Source organism: Harpia harpyja, chromosome 17, assembly GCF_026419915.1.
Source record: "Harpia harpyja isolate bHarHar1 chromosome 17, bHarHar1 primary haplotype, whole genome shotgun sequence".
NCBI classification, from domain to species: Eukaryota; Metazoa; Chordata; class Aves; order Accipitriformes; family Accipitridae; genus Harpia; species Harpia harpyja.
In genome coordinates, this window is record NC_068956.1 from 8,059,559 (window position 1) to 8,073,534 (window position 13,976).

Here is a 13,976-nt window from a genome sequence, read left to right on the forward strand (position 1 = left end):
GACGAGGCTGCGGTCACCCAATCGTGACGCAGCCCGGCGGCAGGGCCGCCCCACTTGCCCAATAACAAAGCGAGGGCGTCAGCCTCGTTCTCACGCGGCACCCGGCGACCCGCAGGGCGGATCACGTGCTTCAAGCAGCCACTCGCTGTCTCCTCACAGGACGCCCATCCAAGCCGCCGCAGCCAACCGCGAAAGCGCGCGCGAGCTATCCTGGCCTCCGCAGCCAGTCGGAAAGCCCCGCTACTTAGTGCCCACCCCTCCACGTGTGATAACCCCTCCCACTTCGAGAGGGGTGGGGTGGGTGAGTCGCCTAGCGCCGCCTTAGCCCAGAGGCGCACGCGCGGCGCCGCCTTCCTCCGCTGGGTCCCGCCGCCCGCCGCTCCCCGCGGGGGCCGGCCCGGCCCGGGGCAGCCCGCGGGGCCGCTATAAAGCGGCGGGGCGGCGGGCGGCCTCCGGTCCTCTTGGCCATGCTGCGGCTCCTCCTTCTCCTCCTGCCGCTCGGCGGTCCCGCCGCCCTGCCCACCCCTCCCCGCCGCCGCCGGGGCGCCGCCGCGCCGCCTCCCGCCCTTTACCTGACGCGTTACCTCAGGCAGCAGGTAGGAGCTCCCGCCTTCCCTCAGGCCGCGCAGCGGGTAGCGCCGCTTCACGGAGAGGCGGGCGGTCGCCCTTCCCCGCCGGGCTCTCCTCAGCGGAGCCGGGCCGGGGGCGAGGGGAAATCCGGGCGGGGAGGCCGGTGCCGGTGCTGCCGGTGGCGGTGCCCGTCTCTGAGGGGTTTCGGCTGAGCCCGGCCGAACGCGGCTGCTCTGAGGAACCTGCTCAGGCAGAGAGGTTCCGTGGGGGTTCGGGGGGGGGGGGGGGGCATTTTCTTTTATCCTGCGTCTCGCTGAGGCGCAGGGTGGGCAGTACTCCGTTTTTGCGGATTTCTGGAGGCTGCAGTGTTTAGTCCCTTTGGTAGAATGTTCCAGGTCTTGAATATTCCAGCTACCTGAAGTGACAGGGAGTCTGCTCTGTTGTGTCTGTACACCGTCTCCTCGCACCAAAGTCTGTATTCCAAAGCATACTGCACAGCATGTTGGCAGAGGGGGGGCATGGACCTCGGTTGTACCACATTTGCAAATAGCAGTTGTGTGATTTTTCTTTGTTTTAAATATGGAACAGGTTTCTGTTACTAACCTGAGCTTTGTTTTCCTGTCTGCTCCAACAATTCTCTTTGCAACTTGTTGGCAAAATCCATAGCATGTGGACAGAACAGAGGGCTCCGCAACGTTGGCTACAAGTGCTGGTGTGGTCCCCTTGCAGAAAACTTGGAACCATAGTTGTTCATAGGTTTTCACAAAAACGGTCAACAGTTCCTTTGTATGTGTTGGGGAACATCTGCCTCTTCACCCGTGCTGTACCTGATTTTGCAGGGGAGGTAATGGTTCCTCTTACTGGGAGGCATAGTAAGGGGAGAGGACACTTTCCTAGTATTCCCTTGGTTTGATTAGAATCAGGCTTGTAGTCTGCATCTGAATTTCATGCCCTGGTCTATGTAGGGAGTGGTGGGAAGGAGAAGGTGTTTAATTCACAGCCATCTTGGATGATGTGTGGATTGAACATCTACTGTTTCAACTTTGTAGAAGGTGAACTTAGGACAGAATGAGCAAAGCAGGCACATCAAATTTTCCGATTTTAGTGATTTGAGATTTGGGTCCCTCCATTAACTCCTCTGATAGCCCTGAAGCTTATTTTGGTAACGTACTGCAGATACCTTCTGCAATGTGTGGTCAGTGTTGGCCAGGATATCAATCCTGCGGTAGTGTTGGAACTCTAAGCGTGACACCTAATTGTTCTGGCACATCGGTTATTAGACATTGCTATCATAGTATCAGTGATACTAATTCTGTGCTGTGGTCTGAACCACCACCCTTTATCACCATGCTGTGACACCTCTGTCCTCATCCCCTCTCTGGGTTGTGATATCACCTGGTTATTTTCCTCTGCTATCAGCCGAGACAGCTCATGTGCCCTCCCATTGTCATCAAAGAGGCAGAGCTGCTGTGTACCCGAGATCTGTGGGTTTTGGGAGGTAGATAGATGTTGAGAGAAGGGAGGGGAGAGTCCCAGTAACATCTTGTTGTAAAGTTGATGCCACATCTTGCTCCCTTCAGTCTCTTCCATGTTCTCTTCCCCTCATGCTTCAAGCAAAATCATGTTGGCTGAGAGTGGCTGCTGCAGGAAAGAGAGATCCTATTCATAGCCCTTGAAGTCCTTGCTTTCCTCGTCCAAAGACTTACTAGTATTGTTGAACGTGGTGGGACGTGTGTATATTCATGTATTTTTTTGTATTCATCAAAAATTTGGGTGCTGCTGCCTGGCACTTGAAAGATACAAGGTACAGGGTTAGCATAAGAGGTCTAATCACAGTGAGGGCAGAAGACTGCTTTTTATCAGTAACATAGCGTGCAGAATGGACAGGCAAACTCTTCAGGCCTTATGAAGTGTGCACTGAGGCTGCTGTCTGGGAATTTGTAATTACATTATGACTCTGTAGTGGAACATAAATACCATGATTAACATATTAAATAGGGGTGGTGATACTCTGCCACATCTCAGGATTGTTGAAGCTTAATTATTTATGTTATAGTAGCTTACGGCATGAATCATCTGCTTCTGTTCTGTGCTGCTGAATCTTTCTTCTTAGCTAAAGTTCCTGTTTTGGTTCTTGTTTCTTCCTTTGATGGCTTTCAAGATCAGTTGAAACTATTATATAAAATCATACAATATAAAAATTGCTTTATAACATGGCAAAATACTATGCCATCACAAAGGAAACATTTCTTATACCTATTTATATTAAAAAATCTTTTTGAATAGAGTCTTTAAATATTTAATACTTCCACAAAAGAAGACTTTGAAAAGTCTAAGTAGATTTCTTGCATGAATTCTGTTGCTTAAAAATACCTCTCAAGCACTGCAAACAATTGATCAGTGTTGCACACTGGAGGAGTGAATTTCAGAAGCTGAGAATTTTCATGTGGAATTACAACCTCTAAATGGAGTGTCTTGGCATAAAGGCCTATACACCTGTAGCATTGCTTGAGGGTTTGGTGTCAGCCTTTACTGAAAGCTATGATATTTAAGTTTGCTTTCATAAAGATGGAGAAATAACAGGCTCAGAGTTCAGCTCAACACTCATTTGTGCTGAACTTCCTCCTGCTTACCATTTTAAGTATCAGACATCCCTGACAATGGGGCTAAAGTCTAGAATATTGAGAAATAAGTCAAGCAACGCCTGTGTCAGTGTGACTAGGATCTTAGCTTTTGCATACTGGCCTGTGTATGACCTTGACAACTCTTACTATTTTGGCTTGGTGGTGCGATTCCCCCCCACGCCCCCCCCCCCCCCCGGTCAAAAGTACTTGATGCCTTTCAGCCCTCTACTCCTCCAATGCATGAATGAAATTACCCCAGTATAAAGGTACCTCATGCTGACCTAGATTAGTAGATGGCCCTTGAAGGACAAACTCTGCCATCACCCACATCTTTACATCAACAAACTGTATATTGGGGAAGTTGGTGTCCTTTTCAGCTCTTCGGATGTACTAGCATGACTTCAGTAGGCAAGACTATTCTCGCTTCTGCTTTAGTAGCTTGCTTGCTAAAAGGTTGCTTGTGATTTGTGTGTTAAATTAATCCATCCAAAACTAAACTTTACAGAGAGAATGATGTCGAGGATGTATAGAGCTGCAGGAAGACCACCACTGAATGGCTTCTTTGTAGGCAGCTGCATCTGTGACCACAATTCAAATTTGTTGGAAGCACTTGGTGAGGCATCCAAGAGCCATCTACTTCTCTCTGCCCAAGTAGAAGTAATCTTATAGCACAGTGGGGAGGGTCTGGAGTCAGGCAGCTTTTCTGACCATTGGGGAGCCTTGTCTCGCACCTCTACATTCCCATCTTCAATGCATGTACCAGCATTACAAAAAACCATAGCCTGAGAACTTGTGGTGCTTTAAGTGCAGTACTGCTGAAAGGATGATGCCTTAAATTTCCTGATATTTGAAGGCTTCTCAGTGATAAACTGTTCTCTTAGAAAAGAGAGTGGATGTGGTATCTCTTTGCTCAATTTGATAATTGATGGCTGTGTGAGACTTAATGTGCTGGTGGACCCTTCACCCCAATCCCACTTTGTAAGCACATCACTTTGTGAACTGCTAGGAATTTGTCTAAGAACCAATGTAACAAGTACAAATTAACTTCTGTTCAGCGAGTTACTGAGCCTGGTCTTTCAATCGGATTGTCTTTTGAACTAATACGTCAGTTGTCATTTTTTCTAGAAGATAGGTTCTGATTGCATTTAATAAATTCCTAGAATTCATACCTATGTCAGTATTTCATAGCTTAGTAAATTCATATGCAAGTCTTTGTGCTCTAAAACACATCTGCACTTCATATTGTGTGTACATAAAAGGAAGCTATGCTGAAGCTTCAAACTAATGAAGTTTAAAAAGTAAAGCAATTTGATTTTTTCTGGCTAGATCAGGTGTCTTTAATACCTTATTTTGTGTTACAGACTGAAATTCTGAGGCATAGAAAATGAAAGTCTTGATTGAAAGTGTGAAAATTAGAATGCAAATTTCAAGCCAGAAAACAGAATTTGAGAAGGACTGCATAGGAGAAGCGAAGATATATATATACACATATGTTTTTTCCAGACATGGTTCTTTCTGTTTACAGGAAGGGCCAGTTTAGAGAAAGCCAGTGAACCCCAGGATTTTCCTGCTCTAACTGAAAATCAGTACTACATCAAAAAACACTTGACTTCAGTCAGGTCGCTGCATGAATGCACAGAGTAAAGGAAAGTGTGGTGAAGAGGTTGGATCACCTTTTTGATGACGATGCTGTCTTAATTTATCAAATTAATCCAAACTAAGGGTGTAGTTTTGCTCTTAAGTGAATGTTGCATCTGTTGCACTCGCAAGAAGGAATTTTACAATTACAGAACAACATATCTTTAATCCAATTCAGTATTTTTCAGTATTTGAAGTTTTCACTGTTGCATGTAAATGTGTGTCACTAAAAACGTATATACAACAGTTTTATGTATAAGTGCTTTTAATGTTAATGGAGTAGTTTTCAACCATGGGCCTAAAACTTGCTTGTAAAGTTATGACAGATTGAGATTATCGCTTTTAATTCTGGTTAGCAGCTTTTTCAGTATCTTATTGTGACTCAGGTTGGTGTCCCGGAATAGTAACAGATGTCAGGAATGGTTAAGATGGGTTTGTTTTTCACGTCTGGCACCATAATACAATAACACTTTTAACTTCTGGTGAAGGAAAAAACAAAGTGCTTTTTACAGAGCCCCTTGGTACCAATTAAAAGTTATGTCAGTGGTTAGAGAAGAAGTCATGCTGATGCTTGTCTCTGAGGTGAATTACTTGGAATATATGTTTTACTCATCAAGTAGTACAGGAGTACTTGGCAGCTCTTACTCTGACTTCATAGTGTGATTTAAAACAGGAGCTGTAAGCTATAAACCAGGTCTATAAGCAGAAACAATAGCTCTTATTCAGTGGACAGGAAAACAGGGAAGTACTTACTAAAGCTTGTCAGTGAATTTTTATTTTTATGCACTACTTATCTGTGGGTCACAATACAGACATCAGCTTCTCAAATTAAGCAGGAAACAATTTCCTCACAACTTGCAGCCTCTTCCTTCAAGTGAGCAGTTAATACTAGAGACTACAAAAAGGATCAATGATCACTACTCTCTCTGAAAATAAGCATTGTTTATCTCACTAGCTTTAATCATTAAAAGTTGTAATAGGCCACTGAAGGATTTCTGATAGACTGTCTTGATTAAAGTCCAAAGGACTTAACAATAAAACTGCATATGGCTGAAGTAGCAAGCTGTTTACAAGCTGGATGTGCATGAGATCAATGAACTTAACAGGATTTAAGTTATTTTGACTTGTACCAATTGCCCTTGAGCTTCTAGCAGTTGAATCAAAGTCTTAGATCTGAGTATCTTGGATTTTGGGGGGGGGGGGGCGGGGGGGAGGCCTGTGTGGGAAGATAGGGAGGAAAATGAAGTTCAAGATGGAATTTGATGCTAATGTGTTCTGTATTGAATTCTTCATCTGACTTTGAGGAGATCAAGACCAGCCAACAGCATAAGAAGTTGTAGACTGTGCAGATAATCTGTAACATTATGCCAAATTGGTGAGAGACTAGAGATCACACTTGATTATTTCATTTTAAATCTTCAAAAACTGAAGTAATACCTTAATTTTATTTCACACATTCTGGAATATTTAGATTTTATATTTAAAGCAGTGAAACTTGTAAGAAATTTAATGGGGAAAACCAGGCTGTACTTGGTCATCTTCCATATACTTGCAAAATGGTTCATTACTTTGTTTTCCAGGCATGTGAATTCAGAGAATTAAAGATGGGTAGAAGAATGGGAATGGCATTTCTTCTAAGCACAGTCAGTGGATGCTGTCCTCCTTGCCTGTGGTGTAGGGGGATAATTTTCTTTATTTTCAATTTTTAGTTGCTGTCTCTATGCTTTAGTTCAGCCCTACTGTGCATGGAGTATTTCCTGATACTCAGCGCTGTTATAGCGCTGCCAAGTGGCATTAATACTGTCAGTTTTGCTGTGGTGTGGTTGCTGTTCTCCAAACACGTATAGTAAGCAAAGAACAAAACTTGTGATTGTTTTGGGCTGTTGAGTCTATCTTCAAATTGACATAGCAGCTTTTTCCATTATTCACTCCTACAGCCAAGATACAAAGTTCATGTACAAGTTTACCCTTGTGTCAGGCTTAAAGTGAGAGCGATCCGGTAAAATTTATCTGAAAAAGGTCTTTGTGGAGTAAGATCTGAGAAGTGTGTCTCTTTCCTGAAGAGAAGAGGCTTCACTGAAAGGCCTGCCTGCATGGGATGTGAGTATGCAGGGAGCTATGATACTGTGCGCTAGCTTCTCCCTCTGACTGCTGATGCGGACACACTTGGTGCATCTCCTTTCATTCCTAGTTAATTTATTCTGCTTTGAAAGGGAGTAAGTTTTCTTGCGTTGTGAGGCAAAAAAACTTTTCTAAAAAGAATCCACCAAGGGACTTAGCGTGAAAAAACAAGTCAGAGGTAGGCTTAGATGGTAGTTTCCATGCAGGAACTTTCTTTCAAGACAACAGGAACAGAAAGTGATGGGCATCAGACCCTTTGACTTCGGCAGGGCTTGGACTGAGGCCAGACTGAACTAGAGGAAGTGGGTGAAAGCAAAACTAGCATTAACAAAACATTTGATTTATGCCTCAAAGCAGCAGCTTGCTTTGCCCTACTGCATGACTCCATGAAAACGGGAGTCTTCCGCAAAAGCCGTTCAGAACCACATGCTGCTCTGGAAGTGCTGGCTTTTCTGTAGTGTTTCCTATACAGTGATAAATCGCTGGCCACCTACAAGTGTACAGTTTGGAGTCCTGCAAGTCACTGCTACTGGGGGGGAATGTAGAGTTCCCTCGACTCCTAAGCAGGACCTCCTGTCCTACAAGATGATGGCAAATGGCTTTTAGCAATGTCTGTGGAGTTGTTCAGAGTCTGTTCTGAATGGGGTAGTTTATCACAAAATGTTCTTGCCTAATTTTAAGTGGAAAAAGGAAAATAGAAAAAGAAAAATCTTTTTTGGATAAAAATCTGAGCGCCTCTATTTAGGTGAGAAAACTGTTGCTTTGCTATGAGAAGGAAAGCATCTGTAGTCCAGCTCAATTCTGGGTGCTAACTGCACTGGTATAAAGACCCACTGTTCATCCATATGTTTGCTAGAGCTTTTCAGCCACTGTAGAACTTTTGTAATGGCTGTGACAAGACCTGGATGTTTCTGTTGTAGAGCAATCTGTCGAAAAACTTTTCACCTGGAGGGAGCCATGGATGTTATTTCCCTGAATGCTGCTGCTCTCCCTATCATCCAGTCTACCAATGTCTCAGAGGCTTGCAAGCAGACAGTTCTTCAGTGTTCAGATGCGTTTGTTGCAAACTTGTCAAAGTAGCAGTTGCTCTGTGGTATTTTTGCTATTGTATAAGGGCTGTATGACTAATGGCTGCTTTGATGCTTTGTTTTCTGAAATTTTTCTTCCCCACGTCCCTCTCATCTGAATTGGCTGTTTAATAAGTGATCCACAGTGGCATGTATAAAATCCCTAGCACTGGACTGTATGTAGTTATTCAGTGCCTTTTAATACAAATAAACTGCCATCCCTGGACTGAGCTTTTGCCATTTTGCCTGTGCTTCGTCTAATCAGAAGAATATCCAGGTGGATGACAGGACAGTTTTCCCGTTTGCTTTCACTACATCTGTCTCTTCTTCCTTGGATCCTCTGTCTTGTGTGGGATTAGCTGTAGAAAATAAAATACAAATAATAGTGGTTGAACTAAGGCTGGGAGAACGATAGAACAGAGCAAATTTGTTTGTAGCTCTGAAAATCTGGGAAGTAAAACAACTGCAACTTGAGTTGAACCTTTAAAAATATTTGGCAAAGTAGAAAGTTCTAACCCTTTTAGGGGAAGGGTAAAGGTGTTCTAAATATTTAATTTGACTAAATCAAAATATTGTCTTGAATCTGAAATGGTTTTCTTCCCCATGTCTTTGTTTAAAAAAAAAAAAAAGACTGAGGAAGCCTTTCAAGTGAAAACCGTTTTGATCGGAGAAGATCAAACTTATTTTCTGAAGTCTTTTGTTTGAACAATTAGTCCTACTCAAAACTTTAGGACATTCTCAGTGAAACTGTAATGTTTTTATACTACTTTAATCTGTGACATATTGAAGGTTCATGTCTGATTTTTTTTTTTCCTCTCCTCTGAAGTTAATCCTCCAAATGTGATGGATTTGTAATTCAATCTGAAAGGCAAATGGAAAAAATTACAGGCCTTTGCCTGTTAAGGGTCTGAGAGACCTTTCCCAAGGGTAACTTTGTTTTTGCTGGTGTAGTACACCTTCTTTGTGCTTATTTCAGCCTTATGAAATAATGCACTTTGAAATGTAGCTCTGACCTGTTGTTCCCCATGCCTTGCCCCATCCCTTGTCCTGTGGAAGAATTTCAAGAGGATAATAATGATGTGCGGAAACAGACTCCACAATCAGTGAGATTGTAAAGTAGGTATGTTCATTCAGCGCTGGGCAGCACGGGGGGGTAGTCCCACCAAAGTCGTGCGCACCTGACTCGGCAGTTCGCTTCAAATTTATACAGTCAAGTCTTACATATACATAGAGTTTCGCAATATGCCTATACATAGGCATGATCTATCCCTGCTTCATATTAAAATTAGTTCCAAGAAGTCACAAGGCCGGTCTTGGCTGGTTTTTGGGGTTGATTGCTGCTTCTTGTCAGGGACTATCTCCTGCCCCAGCCAGCCTCAACAATGCAAACGTTAAGCATCACTTCTCATCCCCTTGGGCCATGTCTACCTCTATTGAAATTTCTTTAACTTCACTATAAGCTAGATAATTATTAAACAGTTCCTATCTACATCCATATATCTACTATATCTACTAAGGTTCCTTTGGCTCCCTGTTTCAGTAATGCCTTGAATGGAAGCATCAATGATGTGAACATTTGGTGTGTTTATTGCCATAGTAGTTTGTTATAAATTTACGTAGCTGATTGATTCTCAGCAGCACAAGCCTATCCATTGCTTGGAGAAGAATGGAGTGGCAGGGGAATCAGAGCATGGTTGAGGAGCATCAGCGGTAAAACTGATCGAAGCAATTCCTGCCATCTCCTGCCTTGGTCACCCATTCTCTCCCTTGTGCTGGAGCTTTGTGACCCTCAAGTCGGGGGTAGAAAATGTTGGGAGGACTGTGGGACCTCTCGGACTGTCCTTCCAACTGGAGGAATTTTAACAAGGAATTGCATCTTCACTGTGACTGCTGGAGGATTTTAGACCCAAGTAATTAAAGCCTAACTGTGTTTATGGACTTCATTTTTACATGGTAAACAGAATCTGGAGTTTCGATTGCAGCACAAAATGACTAATGGTATGTGGAAGTTGAAACTAATTTGTTTGTGTTCTTGTTAACTGCTGAAGTTTTCAACATAAAAATAACATTTCATTATATACTGTTTGGGAACTGTTTGTTTCTAACAAGGGTTGACCTGAGTAGCCTGATGCTTTCCTACGGCATATCCTGTAGCTGTTTAAATGTTCTTGATCTTTTCAAGTGCCATGTCCAAACTGTGTGACTCAAGGCTGGTGTAGAGTTCCTGTCTGAGGCTTTCCTTGTCAGTGCTTTTTAATCACTGAAGTGATAAATGAGTGCTAAAAGCAGACTTCCTTAAACAGTTGCAGCCTCCCAAGAGCAGGTGACATGGTTTCTGCAGAAAAGAAGCTTCAGTAAAATACAGAAAGCGTGATTCTAGTCAAAGGCTGTGTTCACAAGGACGTAGTTGCAATGGAAGAGATCCTTCCACTACAAGGATCTTAAGCCTGCATTTGTTTTGGGGAGCATGTTTGGCTGAAAGCTAATTCCAACCAAGGAAAAACTGGTAACAGTTGCTCTAGACCATCATGAGTAGAACAGAAGTTGGAATTAATTAGTAGGCAAAAAACATGCATATTGTTATGTCTGTATGTTTTGTTAAATGTGACAGATTAAAGAAATAAAATTAAATCTGGTGAACAAAACCTCTGAATTATGGGGAGTGTGGAAGATTACAATGACAGAGTCCATCTCTTCCAATTTTCTTACATTATTTATGTGTAGGACTTTGAAGTTAGTGGGTTACGCAGCCTGATGCAAGAAGGTGCAGTTTAGATCTTCCTGCTCTTCCACAGAGCATCAAATGATCATGCATTTCAACAGGCTGGTGCTAATCCTCAGTCTCTGCTGTCCCTTGCACAAGTATCAGCCTAGAAAGCAAGGAAACACCTCATTCCTTGCATTTAAAATGGAAAAGATAAAGCTAACCTTGATTTTCTTGTTTGTTTTTTTTTCTTTTCTTTCCTTCTGCACTAAATGAGCAGAGACAAACTGAGAGAATCTTACCAGCTGTCGGTGAGATGAAGCCTCAGTTGTGGCAGGCTATGATGCATGTAAACATGCAATAGGAGGAAACAGAGCAACAAGAACAGCGTCAGGGAGGGAGACTTTTTTAAAAATTTATTTTTTAGCTTTCATTTCTGGTTCTGTGTCTCCCCTGCTATGCCATAAACAGTGTGTGAGTTTGTATTTTTTTAGTGGTACTCTACTGCTGCAATGGTTTTTATGAGCTTGAATATTTAATTAAATGTAGTAGTACTTGTAACAAAATTTGGGCCTCACTTGTCATCTTTGTACAGCATTGTATTCAAGGCAGTCCCTGCCCTCACGAACTTCCAACTTAAATGAAGGAAGCAAAGATTATAAGAGGAAACAAAACTAATAGGACCAGCTAACAGGGCTGGAGTCCCACAGCCTGTCAGGAGTAAAACCAGGAATAGAAACACATCAGTGAAATCCCAAAGAGGCTAGTGCCCACACTGCTGTTCACACAGGAGGATATCCTCAGACTATCCTGTATCTTCCTGTCCTCAGGAAATAATTCAGACAGGATGAGCACTCAAAACAACTCCATGAATGTGTGGTGGGTGGAGCATGACTCTTAAAATCCCCTGGCTTCTTACCAGTAAAGCAACTGACTTGGTTTCACATGGAATATCCAAGTTTGGGAAAATAAAGCTATTGCGTAGAGGATGGAAATTCAAGGCATGACAGAAGGGCTTTCAGAAACTCACAATCTTGTCAAACTCAAAAGCATAAAACCATCAGGTGCTGATTTACCACCTCGAATGACATTAAATGCTTTTGGTTAGAAACTACCCTGTGAATTACAGTCTCTCTTTGATAAAGGGTTGGGTTTGCTGTCCTGTCTCTGTAATCACTAATGACCTTAAGGTGCTGCTGAGAAGGAAGTGGGTTTTAGCCCATGTGTCCTGTTTTGCCTTTGTACTTTACTCATTGCCATAGTTCCTGAATACTTCCAGGAGTATATTAAGCAGACTAACATCTGTACAATAACTAACATCTGTTGTGCCTTTTTTCTCCTCCCCAGGGGAGATCTGTGGCAGAGTAGCTTGTTTTACTTTAAATGGACTTCCAAAACCACAAAAAAGCACATTTAAAAAAAAAAAAGCCACCCTGAGATAAGTCATCTTTGAGAGATCGACAAAAGCATGTGATACATGTGCACATATAAGGTAAAGTCAAAGAAATGTGCCATGTATTTCAAGCGGAAGGCAGCAAGGTGGGTTTTGGCCCTTCCTTCCAATGTGAGTTTGTTCTCCTCATCCTAAGCCATGAGCTGCAATTCACTGTAGAAAGTTTCTCTGAACTAAAGGATCAAAGCTGCTGACTAGAGCCTCCAGCCTGCAGCTCTCATCAGCCTCTTGGGCACAATGTCTCGTACTGCCTACTGCCATTTTTAATCAAACTCAGTGAGTGCAGTTCTCAGAAGCTGTGCTTTGGGTAGTGGCTGCAGTCTTCCATCTGGAGCTGGCTGCCTCTTAAGCAATCTGTTGTATCTATGTTTGTATTTTCCCCAAATGCTTCGTGAGTCTTTGGACTCAAAAGTGCAGGAAAATACAAGATGATTCATTTTTTTGATTAAGGTTCATGAAGATTTTTGTACATGGAACTGAAATTTTGTTGCTTGCTTTCTTTGCCTCACAGCTGTAGCTCTTCAGAGTATTCCTATCCTGCCTACCTCAACTGACAAAAGTTTCCCTTAAACTTACTCATAACTTAGTACTTTCAGTACTCCTTTTTCTATTTTTATCCTTCCTTTTATTAATATCAGAATGATTGTTTCTGTGTCAGTGTTTTATGTACCTCATACTTTCACTTGTAAAGCATTGCTGTTGTATGCTGCTGCTGATTGTATTCTTACTTCTAACCAAACTTGCTAGGTAGTCCTGTTTACAGAAGCTTAAAACTTTAGGCTGTGTAACTGGTTTGGATTAATCCTAGAATAGTTTAGTTTTGGAAGAGAACTCTGCATGTCATCTGGTCTAACCTCCACTCAAAGCAGAGCCAATTTCAAAGTTGTATTAGGTTGCTCAGGACCTGCCGACATCCTGGCAATAATTGTATTTATGAAGATTGTAAGTAGCAAAACTTCATATATGCTAGTATAACTTCTAACCAACAGTTAAGGTACTGTAAGCGTGTACTAAACTGCTTTTTTCTTTTTGCTGTTGTGGTCTATTCTAATTAAGTCTGGTTGCAAAAATCATTGCTTTTGTCTTACTCGTTTTGCGTAAGTGTAGAAAAGAAATTTTCTGGTTCAACTTTTTAATGAAATCTGACTTAAGAGAAAAAAGCAAAAAAAAATCTGGGTGATTTGCCTTGTAAAGTATACTTCATACAGTTTGTGGGGTTAATTACTTGTTTGCATACCAGTTCTATAGAGGATAGTTGTCGTGGTTTAACCCCAGCCAGCAACTAAACACCACGCAGCCGCTCACTCACTCCCCCCCCACCCAGTGGGATGGGGGAGAAAATCGGGAAAAGAAGCAAAACCCGTGGGTTGAGATAAGAACGGTTTAATAGAACAGAAAAGAAGAAACTAATAATGATAATGATAACACTAATAAAATGACAACAGCAATAATGAAAGGATTGGAATGTACAAATGATGCGCAGTGCAATTGCTCACCACCCGCCGACCGACACCCAGCCAGTCCCCGAGCGGCGATTCCCCGCCCCCACTTCCCCGTTCCTATACTGGATGGGACGTCCCATGGTATGGAATACCCCGTTGGCCAGTTTGGGTCAGGTGCCCTGGCTGTGTCCTGTGCCAACTTCTTGTGCCCCTCCAGCTTTCTCACTGGCTGGGCATGAGAAGCTGAAAAATCCTTGACATTAGTCTAAACACTACTGAGCAACAACTGAAAACTTCAGTGTTATCAACATTCTTCGCTCTGAACTCAAAACATAGCACTGTACCAGCTACTAGGAA

General features: G+C 42.7%; 1 protein-coding gene across 2 annotated transcripts in view; it reads left to right on the forward strand.

The window, feature by feature from the left end:
• Window positions 1-367: 367 nt before the first annotated feature.
• Window positions 368-13,976, forward strand: part of PRCP (prolylcarboxypeptidase) — a 33,917-nt gene continuing 20,308 nt past the window's right edge. Inside the window, exon 1 of one of the 2 annotated variants that reach the window (XM_052812751.1) lies at window positions 368-596. In XM_052812751.1, the coding sequence (XP_052668711.1) occupies window positions 468-596 (129 nt within the window). In that variant the 5' untranslated portion in view covers window positions 368-467. Of the gene's footprint in view, window positions 597-6,792; window positions 6,933-13,976 lie in introns of those variants that run through there. The other variant, XM_052812752.1, reaches the window with a different exon arrangement.